This window comes from Pseudorca crassidens, chromosome 15, assembly GCF_039906515.1.
Source record: "Pseudorca crassidens isolate mPseCra1 chromosome 15, mPseCra1.hap1, whole genome shotgun sequence".
In the NCBI taxonomy this organism is placed as follows: domain Eukaryota; kingdom Metazoa; phylum Chordata; class Mammalia; order Artiodactyla; family Delphinidae; genus Pseudorca; species Pseudorca crassidens.
In genome coordinates, this window is record NC_090310.1 from 65,124,576 (window position 1) to 65,140,861 (window position 16,286).

Genomic DNA, 16,286 nt, shown 5'->3' on the forward strand with positions numbered 1-16,286 from the left:
ACAGACAATACAGCAGCCTCTCTCGAAAGTAACAGTTAAGGGCATGGCTACTGTAAAGGTTCCAGAAGCTGGAGGCAGCAGTCCAAAGGGCATTAATGATAAGATAGATTGGGTTGTTGTGACAGAATGGTGGAGAGGGAAAGCTAGGACACACACACGTGCATATAACATAATAAAAAACCAAGTTTATTAATCAAAGGATGAAAATTCATATGCCTTTAGGGGCCAGACCGGTAATGAAGAAGAGAAGTGGGCTGGTATAAGACAGTAGTAGTTCTGTGGACAGAGCCAAACTGCAGAGCTGATGCTCTAGCTAAAGGCATTTAAATTCAGGTTTCTGTTTGGTTCAGGATGGTGCATGACAATTCAAACATATCATAGGCTGAATTCAGCCTACAGACTTCCAGTTTGCAAACTGCAGAAAGGAAGCAATAATGTGTGTGAGAACCCCTGGGATTTAACAGAAGAATTCAGATGTATCTGAGGGAAGAAGGCACCTTCCTGTTCATAATGCCTCTGGACCACCACCAAAGACTGATGACCTCCCAGCCTCAACTGTGCTGCTGTAACTCACTGATGGGAAGTGTGGTGTGCCCAAACAATTTGTAATAAATAACACAAAGTACTGACATCATAATGAATTCACTTTTTTTTGGATTCACTTTCAAAATACATAAATTAAGGGTGGACTAAAGTTTATCCCTAAAGTAACATCACTTACATGCCAAAAAAGGAGGTGGAGGAACTAGAAAGGAAGAAACAAAACATAATCCTTTGTATACACATGGAAGTGTGGCCTAAATGTGACAGGCTTGTGTGTCTTCAACTGTGTCACAGGGGAATAAAGTTACAAATCACTGCTTAGGCCAAGAGGAACCAGGTATAGAGACACTGTGGCAGCTGACCTTGGTTCTATAATACCTAGGTTGGAATGAATGAATTTTAGGAGACTTTTTCCTTTTCAACATAATTTTCAACATTTAGAGGATGATATTATTTTATAATCAGAGGAGGATACAACACAGAGGGCTTCAACAATATTGGTCCTATTTATTATTAACCTGGGTATTATTATTAACCTGGGTAGGAAGTACATGAGTGTCTCTTTTATTACTCTTTACATATTTTTTATGTTTAAAGATTCATAATAAAAGTTGTATTTAAAAAATCTTATTTTAAACCCTGGTAGTTCTCTGCTTTGAGAAAGCCCCAGTAGGAAAGGCTGCAGGAAAGGCAGGCAAGCAGGATTAGAGTGAAAACATCTTTTCATTTAATCTTAATCCATTTTGATGCCAACTAGAATCTTAATATTGACAAGAATAAAGAGGCACTTGACATTTTAGTCTGATTTTATGAAGACCTAAAATAATGAAGACTAATTTGAGCAAAATACACACACACACACAAATACACACATACACACAAATACATACACACACATGCCTTCAGAAGTTATATTTGAAAATTTTTAACTTAATATCAAGGCACAGTTTCCAAATACTAGACACATTAAATCACCAAAGTAGCCTAGTTAGTACACAAAATAAAATACTATTGTTTCCTTGAAAAAAAGACTTATAATGCTGTAAATAAATGATGACAAGCATATAAACTTTAGTTAACATTTTATCACCTGGTGGCCGGTTTGAAAATTCTGGCAGTTTAGGGCCTGAGTTGTCCAAGTTAATTCCTTGTTCTCCAGGCAATGGCTGCTGATCAGCCTCCTCCAGACCAGCTGGGCGAGTATCTGGGGTGCTAAAACATAAATTACACATTTGAGAGTAAGCTGTACAGTTTATACACAAAACTAAGCTTAACCCCTCCCCTGTTTCTGAAGAAATCCATTTGCATTATCATTCTTAGCATTATTTACATCTCTCTAGTCTGACACAGTATTCAATATTTGACATAAAAAATCTGCCAATTTCATTAAATGTTAAAATCCACTTAATTTAATAACATGGCTATTTACTCAGTGTTTTCTACAAATTTCTGATATAATGATTTTCATGTAATCATCCATCCCTTAGATGTTTTAAGGGATCATAGTTTGGGCTCTCAATATTATAAAGTACTGTGCCTATGAAACCACATTATCTTTAGGGTAGCTATCAAATTCAACCAGGGAGTCCAGATTCTTTTTTTGTGAATATTGCAGTGGTGGCTCCAACAAATCATAACACCTTGCAAGAAGCTGTAGATTGGCTAATGAAAGTGGTATTCAGAGAACAAAGAAAGCCGGAGAATACCAGAACAAAGCTAATTAATTTTGCTGCAGAATGTGTATTTAACAGACATCCCCATTGGCTTTGGGATGCTTTCATTTTTACCTGGGTGAACCTTAGAATTTTTAGTGGGGAAGAAAAAAATGTTACCTACTAACACCCACATTCCCAAAGAACCAGAGTGCTCACAGCCTTCATTTTGTTTTTAATCTTACTCTTAGCTGTACTTTTCTTTTCTACCTTTTGTTTCCCTTTGCCCTGATATTGGTCACCCGCTTTTAGACAGTATTTTACCTTACTGTACTCTCTGTAGTTTCATAAGCCTTACCTTAAATCCATTTTAAAAGCCCTAGCACATGGGAATTTAGAACCTGAAGCAGGTCCTGAGCACATGCAGATGCCTGTATCAATATGCTCCTTATATGACTTCTCTCTCATTTCAAATTATAGGCAAGGATTCTGCAGTATCCTTTACTTTCAAAGAACTGTATTGCTAAAAAAAATATCTCAGATACCTGTTCCAGTTACCTCATATTATGGATGAAAAAACAAAGGCCCACAGCGGTGTTAGAAAACAGGTCCAAGGTTCCATAGTAAGCTAGAGGTAGAATTGGGAGCATGCACTCTTACTTTTAACTTACTATCTCCCTTCCTAAGAGCCTTGATGCTGTATAAGGCCCTTTTCACAATCTGTAGCCCCAACAAGTAAGCAATCTCCCTAAGTGCTGGTGCAGACAGCAAAAATCCATACTAATGGCAACTGAAGAACCTTGCAATTTTACTCCTAGATTACTGGGAGGAATAAATATTGCCACAGAAATGTTATTCCCACACAGGTCGATAGTAGTAAAGAATTTAACTTAGAGCTATTGGAAAAATCAGATAACCAAACGGGTTATTAATTCTGAATTCAAGAAAAATATAGGTTGTTAATATACAATTATTGAATTTTGATTTATAAGATTCAAGAAAAAAGTGAATATGATATAATATTAAGAGTACAACCAAAGAAATATTGTGAGAAGGCTGAGAGAAAGGCAGTTGGTTTCATTTTGAACATTTCTGTTTCCTTAACTAAAGCTCCCCTACTCTCTTCTATAGTTCTAGCAATTTATTTGAATTAACCTGTTTTACACTCCTCAGTCACTATTTTCTGGTAATAAATGTCTCTGAATTTCAGTTTTATAATTAAAGGCAGAAAATCCAGTTTAATCAATATTCCCTTTGGAAACATTTTATCAAGGCCAAAAATATAACTTAAATTAATGCTTAGTTTCAGGAAATGTAATATAAATTAATTGCCCTTCCTGCTATAATCTTGCAAAAGAACTCACCTTTACCAAAAGGGTAACTGATTTAAAAGGTCCAATCATCTTAGCATGAGATTTTAAGCTGCTGCTGCTGATAAAGAGCCTTTAAAGGAAAGGCACCTGTACAAAAAATCATTTCTATTTGAGAGACAGAAGGGAGTCTCCATAAACGGTTTTCATTTCCAAAACACATACAGCCTTTCTGGTTCCCCAACAGTCATTATAAACCTGACATGCTTTGTGGAGTTGCAGTGTGGCAGCACTGGCTACCTTTCAGGCTCTGAATGCCACAACCCTCCGGAGACTACAGACTTAAGAGACATATATCAGTTGACTGCAACGTATGAACCTTGTTTGGCTCCTTATTTGAACAAACTGTAAAAAAAAATTAATTTGAGATAATCAAGGGAAATGTGGACACTGTCTGGAAATGTGAGAATATGAAGGAAGTATTAGTTTTTCCAGGTGTGCTAATGGTATCGTGTGGTCATAAAAAACACAGAACAAAGACAAAAACCTGTCCTTAACTTTCAGAGGTACATACGGAAATATTTAAAGTGAACTTGCTTTAAAATAACCAAGAGGATAATGGGGAGAGCATGGATGAAGGCAAGATGGATTATGAGTTGATAATTTGAAGCAGGGATAATTTCATTATACTATTCTTATTTTATACATGTTTAAAATTTTCCATCAAAAAAAGTTGTTCACATAGAAATAAATGAATAAGATTTTAGGCAAAACTATCACAACCTACTTTAGATCCTGCTGACTATTTTTCTTCTTCCGAGGGGGTTTCTTCTTCTTCGGTTTATTTGCGTTGGTATTATTTTGCTTATTGTTTACCCCAAAATGGCCTGCAGAGATATCACTCTGCAATAAGTTGACCAACAATGGGCTTGTTAGCGTGACATCCTTATTGACCGGGAAGCCTGGATTCTGACCACAGGACATCTGATTTCCATTGGGTGCTCCACTGAAAGGTGCATTGAAAGGCATCCCATGGCCTGAGAAGTGGTTTCCCGAGGCACTGTTTCCCTGCATGGCCTGCACGTGGGGGGGGACCATGTTGCTTTGTTGCATGCTAACATCAGGCATCATCTGAGACAAGCTGACATCGTTATTTGCTGTAGTAGCAGGATCGCCATGCGGCTGGGCCATATGTGGGCTGGGCCCTGGTGGCCTCAAGACCTGCCCCTGAATCCCCATAACCTGAGATGGACTGTTGTTCACGGGCCCTTGCTGGGGCAGCATCTGTCCTGACATCTGTCCCGTAAACTGCACCATGTTTCCTTGCATGTTTGGAGTTGGTCCCCTCATTATCTGTGCTGGTCCCGACATGACATTAGATTGGTTCTGAGTGTTAAACTGTTGCTTATTCCCCTGCATCTGATTGGTCATAATCTGCTCTATCATTGGGTTCTGTTGAAGCAAAACTTGCCCCTGAGGCCCCATCATCTGGTTATGTGGTGCCATCATTTGTGGGCCCTGCTGGGGAAGCATCTGCTTAGGTGGGGTCATCCTCTGGGGCGAGGGCCCAAGATTTTGGCTCTGAGGATTCACCATCATCTGACCCTGTGGCATAAGCTGGGCCCTTGAAAGGATCATAGGGTTCTGAGGGTTCAAGGTTCCTTGTTGCTGGACCATCTGGCCCTGGGAGGGCACGATCTGCTGGTGCATGCTCATCAGCTGAGATGGTGGGCCCTGCTGGGGCTGGCCTTGCATGTTGCCCAGGTTCACCTGAGGAACCCCAGAACTACCAGCCTGTTGGTTGTTCATGTTGCCATGAATTCCCATGAGGCTGGGCTGCATCATATTTGGTGGCCCGTGGGACACCTGCATCTGGTTTTGAGGAGGACCAGCTCCTTGACCACCTTTAAAAAAAAAAAAGGCACAGTTTCAGAAAGTAATACTATTATCTTGCTGGTATTAAGATTCTCAAATTACCTTAATTAGAAAAACACAACTCACCCATATCCACTGACCAACATAAACAAATGTGCTGTGCTTAACATACTTCTTTGAGTTTTTCATAGTATGGATATGTGACTGTGGCATATATTCTCAGTGACCATACAATAGAGAAGGAGAAACCGTTTCTTTACTCCTATTTGGTAACTTAAAGATAACATTTTGAAGATCAATAAAGTTTATTTTCTCTTAGATTAAACAAAGAGAAAGGCAGCATCTCATTATTTAAAAATGATGTGCAGCTACCTTAAAATGAAGAAAATTTATGAAAAGCACTGTAGGCTAGTGAAATAAGCTCTGCCTTAGATGAGTCAGGAAACAAAAAATGTGATGTTGCCGCTTAAGAAAACCTCAGCAAAGTTGAGAAGACATTTAAAAATGCTCCTTGGAAAACTAATAATGACTCTCAAAGGTTATGCATGTGATATCTGGACTGACATCTGGATGTTACACTGTAAAGAAAAGAACAGCTAATACTTCTTAAAGACAGGTCTCCTCTGCCCCAATGTGGTAAAAATTATTTAATCTTGATGTGGAAGCTGAGCCTCTGGTGGAACTAAAAGACAATTCAGAAGCTGCAGACAGAGGACAGTCAACAAAGGATGTTAAAACTTCAGTGACCCTCCCCTGTGGCAGTCCCTGGTGGACCACATGGGACATGTTTTATTCTTCTAAATTATTTCTAATTCAGACAAAGAACACTGCTTGGCTTGCTGCAGTGTTTACTTATTGTTGGGTCTTTGGGACTTTCCTATAACTGCTTATATTATCTCTCCCTTTTTGCAGAATAACCTTCTAGCTTATTTTATGCCCCCCCCCTTTTTTTTCATTTTTAAATGGGGACTAAAAAGTGGTAGCCACAATGAAGTTATGAGCTCAGTCCATGCTCCAGCCAGGAGACAGGGGACAAACTGTCCACTGTTAATACAATCCAGATTTTTCCTGAATCCTAAGGAAGATTTTCTAAACTGGCCTTAAATTGAATTCCATGACCACTGTATATACAATATACACTAATATACCAGTGTATATTCATCCAATCAACAATTATCTATTGAGTACCTAATATGTACAAGGCATTTTTGGTACTGAGGTAACATCAATAAACAAGACAGATCAAATCCCTGACCCCTTAGAGTCTAGTTGGCAAGAGTAAAATAACAAAGTATTTTCACAGGAAGAAGTAAAAGCTAACAAGAGAAATAATGTAGGGTAGGAGAAGAGAAAACGACAGACAAGAGTAGAGCTCTCTTAGATGGGATAAACAGAGAAATCAAAACAATATGTGCATGTGGGAGGAAGGCACCATATAAAAATATATCAATAAAATAGTTGTGCTTATGTGGAGGAATTATGAATGATTTTATCACCGTTTTAAAACTTCCTATAGAAAACATGAATTCACATAACTCAGGAATTATAGTTTTGCATTAGCAGATAGGGGAAGTCATGCAGTTTGCCCTACCCTTCTCTAAGCTTTCAAGAGGTTTTTTTTTTTTTTTTAAGTTTAAAACTATTCTCCTTCCTTAGTGATTTATAATTAATGTTGGAACCACATAACTGAACTAACTCCAAGTGGGGATCGGAGTTCAGAAAATATTTGTGCTACCTCAGTCCAAATTTCCTGAATGAGAAAGGGTAAGAGGGTTAGTCATGTGTCACCTAAAAGCAACCAGAAACATGAAGTCTGGGCTTATACAATGTTGCTTACAAATACTTTTTAGCCATTCTGCTCCACACTATTTGTCCTCCTAACCTGTAATGATTAAAGCCTGGTCTTCAAACACCACAGAATTCAGACACTCAGCATATACAATGTTAACATGAACTATAAAGAGATTTTAAAAGCCACAGTTGTTCAAAATGCCATGTGCCTCCATGCCTTTGTACCTATCATCTCCTTTGCCAGAAACACCTTTTGCTCTTTCACTAACTGAGCGGTCAGCAAACTATGGTCCATGGGCCAAATCAGGCCCATTGCCAGTTTGTAAATAAACATGAATTCAGAGTTCAGGAATATAGTTTTGCAGTAGCAGACAGGCAGGATGGAACACTACCATGGTCATTCATTTATGTATCGTCTATGGCTACTTTGGTGCTACAACAGCAAAGGTATGTAGTTGCAACAAAGAACATATAACCTGCAAAGCCTAAAATATTTACTATCTGGTTCTTTTCAGGAAAAAAAAAATGCTGACCCCAGCTCTACCTCAAGTTTTATCTCCTTTCTTTAGGTGGTTCTAGATTCTCCAGACATTTTACCTAATTTCAATATATCAGTTATTGCCCTGAAAGAATAATTATTTATAGGTCTGAAACTAAAGGGAAGGACCAGGGTTTCTATTTCTCTGTATATCCTTGTTGTCTACCTACCTCACAATGTTCAATAAATGCTGGCTGAATAAATCACAGAAAACAAACCTGCATGCTGGACATTTTGATTTGCTTGCAGCTGAGGGGCTCCTGAATTCCCAGGGGTAGTTGCTGTGGTCGAAGGCACCTGACCTTGCATAAAGTTCGGATTGGCCTGTCCTGCTGAGAAGCCAGGTGGGAGGCGTTTAGGCATTCCTTAATAGAAAACAACGAGTAAGGCAGTTACCTAGCAAATTTATACTCTTGCTTAGATGTGGAATGAATAAGGAAGGATGAGCTGCATGAAGTCTCCACTGGCTTAGCTCTCTCTGTCACACTGGTAGGATCTTTAATAAGGTTGGGAAAGATGGTTAAAAAAATCAACACAATCTCTTACATGAGCATTGTCAAAACGAAAAAGAAATACTAAAAAATTTACACTTAGAACATGCCAAGGAAAAGATGGCAATCTGCTCCCTAAATGTGATGAGGCCACGTCACAGCAAGGTTTAGGGCTCACTTTTCTGTAATACAATGGACCCCAAAACTTTACATACTTTAACACAGGTACCAAAGGAATATGCTAAATTCTCTCATATTCACACAAACTGATAAGAACTACTATAAAACAAAGACCTGGGTCCTGATATTAAGCATACATAGGTGATTTTTTTATTTCCATTGAGGGAAATGGATGATAATTTCCTTTGTGGAAAATTTCTCCCCAATATTGTGCTTGTCTCTTTGGAAGAGACGAGAGATCAGAAACAATTCACAGGAGCGTCAAAGTGAGGGTATATTAAATTTATCATTACACCTTCCCCTCAAAAGGATTGCTGAAATACTGACAGCTGTGGTACCAAAAACCGTACTCTGATGCAATCTTACTAAAGTAATATTTTCTTTTATAGGAAGGTTTAATTTCAGAAAACAAATCTGTAATAAGGAGAATCTCAGAACCCACTCATAGTTTATAACATAGGCCTGGATGTGGCCAGATCACCTAGGTGAGCACATCACTTGCTCTATGAAAAGCATTAAGACCTAAGCTCACTTAAAATTTTTTTGTATTAGTCCATTTATTTAAGGGCCAAATTTTCAATGTCCTGAAAAACGCTCTGTAGACAAATATGCATTTGTCCTTTCTTTAGCAGTGACAAGTCCCCATTTGCATGCTTCCATTGTAATTAAATCTGTAATCACATTTGCAGGAGGGACTACCCAGCTTCCACTGATCCAAGGCTAGATGCCCAGAACAGTGAAGTTTGGAGCCGAAACATTCTTGCACTTTCTAAAAACTTCTTAGGATTCAAATATTACCGCCTGCATGTCAGTAAAAGTAATTACAAGAGAGTGAAAAAAGACTGATGAGCAACTTAATTTCACCAGAAATCATGGGAACATGCCTTTGCTATGTTGCACTAAAGATGCAAGGGTTTTTTTCTGGGTAGGCAATGGGTGTCTTTTGGTGGGGGGTATGTTTATCAGATGACGGTATTACTCTCTATACTTTACTGAAAAGCTCCAAGCACATTCATGTGCACTAGATCAATGATTAATAGGAATAAATAATAAACATGGAGATGGATAAGTTTTACTGTAATCGTTTTACCTCTCACACATTAAGCTCCATTGCTTTTTCTTCATACAAGAGGCACCTTACAAAATAAATAAATAAATCTCCTTTAGGTATAACTGGTGGAATTCCCTCTCTAAGGAGCAGGCATTGGCATTATAAAACTATAAAAGTCAATGATTTCTGAACTTATTCCCCTTTATATTTTAATCAAATTTAACAAACACCATGCTATTTTACTAACTAGGATTATCAAAATTGAAAATCAGAAGGGCCTTTTCCCCAACAAAACCCTATTCTTATCTTTTCATTTTTGCTCTTTTGCATAATCTTAATGTTTTCAACAGCTGAGTAGCTTAAGCTGTTAATAAAATCCTGTTTCTTCTGGACGTTTTAATTTACTAGAAGAAGATCAAGCAAAAATATTTTGAAAAACAAAATGAACATCTCTATATTGAATTTTACCTGCATTTTTATCCAGACGGCTAGCTTAAACATAACCAGTAAGATGCTGCATAATGTATCAAGTTAACTAACTCATATCAAGTGTCACCACTATATCCACAAAACCAAATAATTACATCCTTATTTCACTCCCTCCATTAACTCTAAAAATTGAAGTTCTGCTAAGATCTATCTCTAGTAAATTTACCAACACAAATGGCTTCAGTGTTCCTCACCTCCTAGGCCTGGATGTAAACTCTGTGGCCCCTGATTTGGTGGTTGCTGCTGCATCACCATGAAGTTAGGTGGCACGTTTCCCTGTTGAACCATAGGATTCCGACCCGGAGAGCTGACGGGCTGCTGAAATCCCTGGGGAAGTGGGTTATTTTGAGGTGGCCTTGGTCCCATCTGCTGCTGAGTTTGGTTAACCGTTGGGGAGGATGCAGGAGATCCCTGCTGGAAGGAGGAGGGTGAGGAGGCAGGAGACTTGTTGGTGAGGTGGGGCTGCTGCAGGGGGGCTGGGACCCTAGAGGGCCCTCCCTGCAAGCTCTTCATCTGAGGAGCTGTGAACTGGCCTGGGTTGCTCATCTGAGGAAAGTTTGTATGGGCTTGTGAAGCTTGCTGGCTGCCAAAGGGATACGGAGGGGGAGGGTGGGAAGGTGTCTGTACCGTGGCTAAGGATGGTCTTGCCTGGAGTTGCTGTTGCATTGGGCCAGGCAAAGGAGCCTTCTTCCACCCTTGATTTGCAGTCATTGTGCCCAGAGAACTCTGGGCTGGAGGAGGCTGAAGGGCTCCCGAAGGCAGCTGGTTCCAGCCTGGAGGAACAGGCACCTGAGCTGGGGCAGTAAACTGGGGTCGAATTCCCTGCGGCTGCTGCTGCTGATGTTGCTGTGGGGGTCTTGTCTGCAGCTGCTGCTGCTGTGGCTGTTGCTGCGGCTGCGGCTGCAGCTGGGGAAAATTAGCTGGGTTTAACTGTCTGTTCACAGGGACGGGCTGCATTGGGTGGTGCGGGGGAGCTAAAGATCCTGAGGGATGACTTTGCTGCTGTATATGGAGCCCAGAGAGGAGTGGATCCATTGCATCTGTTTAAAGACAGTCAACAAAGCAATAATTAACTTACTGCAACCTAGATCTTTCAGCAATCCTACAGTCTTGGCAATTCTGCAAATATAGAGTAAAATGTTCTGGGATCATTCAATGAAACATTTGTGAGCACTTGCTATAATGCAAAGCAACTGCCGAGATGACAGAAAGATGAATCTTGTCTAGAAAGAGCTTATGATTCTAAGTGGATATAAGAGCCAAACATAAAATGTGGAGTATCCTCCAAAGCACATTCTGAGGAACTATAAAAAAACAAAACAAATACAGAATTCTCGATCATGGAGTGGCAGGACTAAGTAGGCCAAGGAATAGATTTTTAGGAATAAGAATAATGATAAGAATAATGTGAAATTCTGAGAAGAAATTCTGAGAAGGAAATGATGACTTCCAGCTTTAAGAAACTAGGGCAGATTTTACATAGAAGACAGCATTTAAGCTGCGCAGTTAGGAATTTGGCATCAGAGAGAGGTGAATTTTGTAATGATCTGTGCAGGGAGTTCAGCCTCTTCAATTCTCAAAGATTGGAGGTCAATACCTGACTGAGAAGCAGGGCGAGGAGTCCTGGGCTGCAGTTCTGAATTGGGGCCTGGTGCCATCATGGAAGATGACACATTTCCACCCTGGGGTATCATAACAGTGGCAGGGCTGGTCATCCTTATTAATCCTAGAGAAAAAAAAATCCCTAGAATAGAGTACTGGCATTGGCACAATGTTTGTTTTTAATGAAATATTTCAAAAATATAAGAAGGTATGGAAAATTTTTATACCACCATCTACCTTATTTAAATCTACACATTCTACCCTGCCTCCTTCAGATATATATGCAGATACACCAGAAGCTGCCGCCTCCTTTCCAATCTCATTCCATTCCCTCCTTCTTATCTTATATCTGGGGTTAACAGTTCCATGCGTGTTTACCTTTCCTACATACATAAACTGCATTACATTTTTTGTATGCCTTTAATCTTTGTATAAGTGACACCATTCTTCTTCAGTTTCCCTTTTCACTTAATATTATTTTCTGAAATTCATCCATCTTGGCTGCTATAATAGTGCCCCATTTTATGGAACCGATAAATCCATTCTCCTGCTGATGAATACTAACTTTTCATCCTTAGAATTTTGCAGTGTCATGTATTTGTCCTGTATTCCACAGACATGTAAGAGTGTCTTTAGACTATATACTTAAAATCGCTAGGTTTTAAAGTATAAGCACCTTCAATTTTACTAGATATTGGTAAACTACACTCAAAAGCGGTTACGCCAGTTTATACTCTTACTAGCAGTCTGAGGACTCCTCTTGCTCCACATCTTTCTAATTTCTTTTTATTTTAAAAAAATTTTTTGAAGATTTTTTTTCAAGTATTTTACTTAGTTGTTTGTTTATTTTTGGCTGATTTGGGTCTTCGTTGCTGTGCACGGGCTTTCTCTAGTTACAGTGAGCAGGGGCTACTCTTCATTGCGGTGCACAGGTTTCTCATTGCAGTTGCTTCTCTTGTTGTGGATCATGGGCTCTAAGTGTGTGGGCTTCAGTAGTTGTGGTGCACAGGCTCAGTTGCTCCGTGGCATGTGGGATCTTCCTGGACCAGGGGTCGAACCCGTGTCCCCTGCACTGGAAGGCAGATTCTTAACCACTATACCACCAGGGAAGTCCCTAAAGATTTTTTTGATGTGGACCACTTTTAAAGTCTTTATTGGATTTCTTACAATATTGCTTCTGTTTTATGCTTTGGTTTTTTGGTCGTGAGGCAAGTGGGATCTTAGCTCCCCGACCAGAGACGGAACCCACACCCCCTGCACGGGAAGGTGAAGTCTTAACCACTGGACCGCCAGGGAAGTCCCTCTAATTTCTGATACTATTAGACTTTCTAGGATTTAGCGTCTGTGCTCGTAAGTGAAAATAGCCTATAATTATCCTCTCTTCCTGTCCTTTAATTTTAGTATCAAGATTAAAACAACTTCAAAATGAGCTGGAAAGCATCTTTCCTCTTTTTCTATGCTCTGAAATAATATGTGTATCTGTCTTTTAAATATTTAGTAAAACTCACCTGTAAAATCATCTGAGCCTGTGGTTATACTAATTGATTCACAGGGAGACAGATTATTTCAATTTCTTAAGTAGTTATAGATTTTTCATTTGATATGCCTTATTAAGTCAGTTTTAAATTATATTTTCCAGAAAACTGTTTCTTTGCCAATGCTTTCAAATTTATTAGCATAAAGTTATTCATGGAATACTCTTCTTTCCATTCTTTTTTAAAATTAAGGGATTCCCCTGGTGGTCCAGTGGTAAAGAATCTGCCTTCCAATGCAGGGGATGTGGGTTCGATCCCTGGTCGGGGAACTAAGATTCCACATGCTGCGGGGCAACTAAGCCTGCGTGCCACAACCTCTGAGCTCGTACGCCTCAACGAGAGAGCCCATGTGCGGCAAACTACAGAGCCCATAGGCTCTGGAGCCTGCACGCCACAACTAGAGAGAAGCCTGCGTGCCGCAACTAAAGAGAAACCTGAGCAGACCACATGCTGTAATGGAAAAAAAAAAGGATCCCGTATGCCTCAACAAAGATCCCGTGTGCCGCAACTAAGTCCTGACACAGCGAAAAATAATAAGGAAAATAAACAAATAAATATTTTTAAAAATTAAGATATAATTCACATACTATAAAATACACCCTTTAAAGTGTATGCTTTTTTTCTTTCTTGACATTGCTTGTGCCTCTTTCTTTTTTATTTGTCTTACCAGGATCAATTTTAGTTGTCTTTTCAAAGAAATATCCTTTGGTTTTGCTGCTCTGTTCCATTGGGTTTTTTAATTCATACTTTACTTATCTCTGCTCTTACCTTTATTATTTCCTTCCTCCTAAATTATTACTTTGCTGTTCTTTTTCTCAATTCTTAAGTCAGACATTTGGCCTGTTAATTTTCATTTGATGTTCTGCTCTAATATAAGTATCTGAGGGCTCAAATTTTCTTCCAAATGCTATACTGTCTACATCTCACAAGTTTTGATATGTACCATTCTCATTATTCCCTTCTAAATATTTTCTAAGTTCCATCATGATTGCTTTTTAAAAAATCATTGGGTATTTAGAACATATTTTAAAATTTCTAAAAATATGGGATATTTTAGTTGGTCAGTTTTTTTTTTCTTCTTCTTCTGCTTCTTTGTTTTTGGCCACTGACTTGACTTAATTGCACTGTGGTCAGAGAAAATGATCTGTGTGTTACCAATATTTGGTATTTACTGAAACCTGATGTGGGAATAACATATGGTCAATTTATATAAATGTTACTCTTGTAAAGATTAAGAATTCTTGAATTTTTAGTGTATGGTTTCTGAATATATCCATTATATCAAACTATTCTAATTATATTATTCAAGCTTTCTTTATCCTTACTAGTTTTTGCTCAATCCATCAATTACTAACCCAGGTGTGTTAAAATCTCCCCTAGGATTTGCTATCTATATGAATTCTGACCATTTTTGCCTCACATATTTTGAGGCTAGGTTATTAAGAACACAAAAGTTTAGCTATCTTCCTGAATTCTTCTTTTTATATTATACAGTGGTCCTTTTCATCCTCAGTAATGCTTTTTATCTGATAAAAATATTGTTATACTCCTTTTTGTTGGTTAATATTCATCTGGTTTCTCTATTTTTCTCTATCCTTTTAACTATGAACTGAGACCTTATGTTTTATATCATTCCTGTAAGAGCACATAACTAAATCTGAGATTATTATTCAATCTATTAATCACTTTCTTTTTATCAGTGCTTATAATTCATTTGCATTTATTGTTAATTACTGGTATATTCTGGTTTATCATTTTATGATACCACTGCTTTTTACCCTTCTTTTTCTATGCTGTTTTCCTACTTTTCCTGAATTTTATTGTATTGTTTTCATCATGCCCTTCCTGTCTACCCCCCCACTACTAGTTTAGAAGCTATACATTCTATTATTTTAGTGATATTTTAAAAATGTCAACAGACATATCTGACTTAATGTCAAAAGACCATATATGATCATCATTATTACTAAATAAGTCAATGCTTATTTAGATTTACCCCATGTTTACCAATTATTTAGCTCACCATTCCTTCTTAGCTCTTAATTCTTCCATCTTAGGTTCAATTTTCTTCTTCCTGAAGTACATCCTTGGGCAGTTCAATTAGCAAGGGTCTGTTAATGGTAAATTCTCTTAGTCTCTTTAAAAAGGTCTTTAATTCATACTACTCTTGATACTATAGCTTTGTTTAAAATTCTGGGCTGTTAATAATTTTCTCATCACTTTGAAAATATTATTCTAATATTTCATGGCTTCCAATGTTGCCACTGAGAAATTAGCTGTGGGTCTGATAATCTTCCCTTTGTAAATAACTGGTCTTTGATTCTGAGTTGCTTTTAACATTCTCTTTGTTTTTCATGCTCTGTAGTTTTACAATTTTGTGTCTAGATGTGAATTTATTTTTATTTGTAGGGCTCAGAATTACTGGACTTCTGAATCTGAGGGCTCATGTCTTTCATCAATTCTGGAAAAATTTCAGCCATTCTCTCTTTCACTATTGTCCCTCCTCAATTTCTTTATCTTCTTCTGGAACTCTTTTCAGATATACATTCAATTTTTCATCTTATCCTTCACTTCTCTTGACCTCTTTCATATTTCCATCTCTTAATTTATTGTCTGCTATATTCTGGGTAATTTCTTCAAACTCATCTTCCAATTCAGCTGTGTCTAATTTGCTGAATAAGTTATTCACTTCAATAATTTTAAAATTTCTATAAGTTCTGTTTTTCCCCCAAATTCACTTTGTGTTTTGATAGCGCCTTGTCCTCTTCTTAGAATTTTCATAATTTTAAACATGCTGATATTCCTATTATCTAGAATTCTGGAGGGAGGGACTCTAATTTAAATTTTATGAATTTGGAGTAGGCTTTATGAGAAATCTGCAGTGGTTTGGGGTGAGAGCTTCAACGATTATTACCACTTTAGGACCACTTAATAACTTAGCTTAGCTGTACCTGGGTCATTTCAATAATACATTAAATGTCCAACATACATAAGGATAGAGAAGACAATTCTACAACCACCCTTTCTCCCACTCCTCAGCTAGAGCCCAGACCAAGAGAGACAAGTTTTGCATTTGTCTCCTTGTGCCAGAGAGTGAAAATTTTCTAATCTACCTTTTACTGAAAATCCTGGCTTCATGAAGGATTCCTAATTCTAACTACTTTATGTGGACCCAAGGCAAGGCTTCAAATTTTATCCCTCTTGGCCATTAAAACTCAAATTTCTTAGC

At 38.2% G+C, this 16,286-nt stretch overlaps 1 protein-coding gene across 12 annotated transcripts in view; it reads right to left on the minus strand.

Moving 5' to 3' along the window:
* The window catches only part of NCOA6 (nuclear receptor coactivator 6), a 97,803-nt gene that overhangs the window by 24,315 nt on the left and 57,202 nt on the right, over nucleotides 1–16,286 (minus strand). For 6 of the 12 annotated variants that reach the window (XR_010935230.1, XM_067707894.1, XM_067707886.1 and 3 more), the window contains 5 exons: nucleotides 11,518–11,646; nucleotides 10,115–10,960; nucleotides 7,928–8,074; nucleotides 4,293–5,409; nucleotides 1,634–1,755 (listed from right to left, as the gene is read on the minus strand). Coding sequence is in view for 11 of the 12 variants with exons in the window: in XM_067707894.1 (XP_067563995.1) it covers nucleotides 1,634–1,755; nucleotides 4,293–5,409; nucleotides 7,928–8,074; nucleotides 10,115–10,960; nucleotides 11,518–11,646 (2,361 nt within the window). In the remaining variant the exon portion in view is untranslated. Of the gene's footprint in view, nucleotides 1–1,633; nucleotides 1,756–4,292; nucleotides 5,410–7,927; nucleotides 8,075–10,114; nucleotides 10,961–11,517; nucleotides 11,647–15,080; nucleotides 15,172–16,286 lie in introns of those variants that run through there. The other 6 variants (XM_067707890.1, XM_067707891.1, XM_067707889.1 and 3 more) reach the window with 6 other exon arrangements.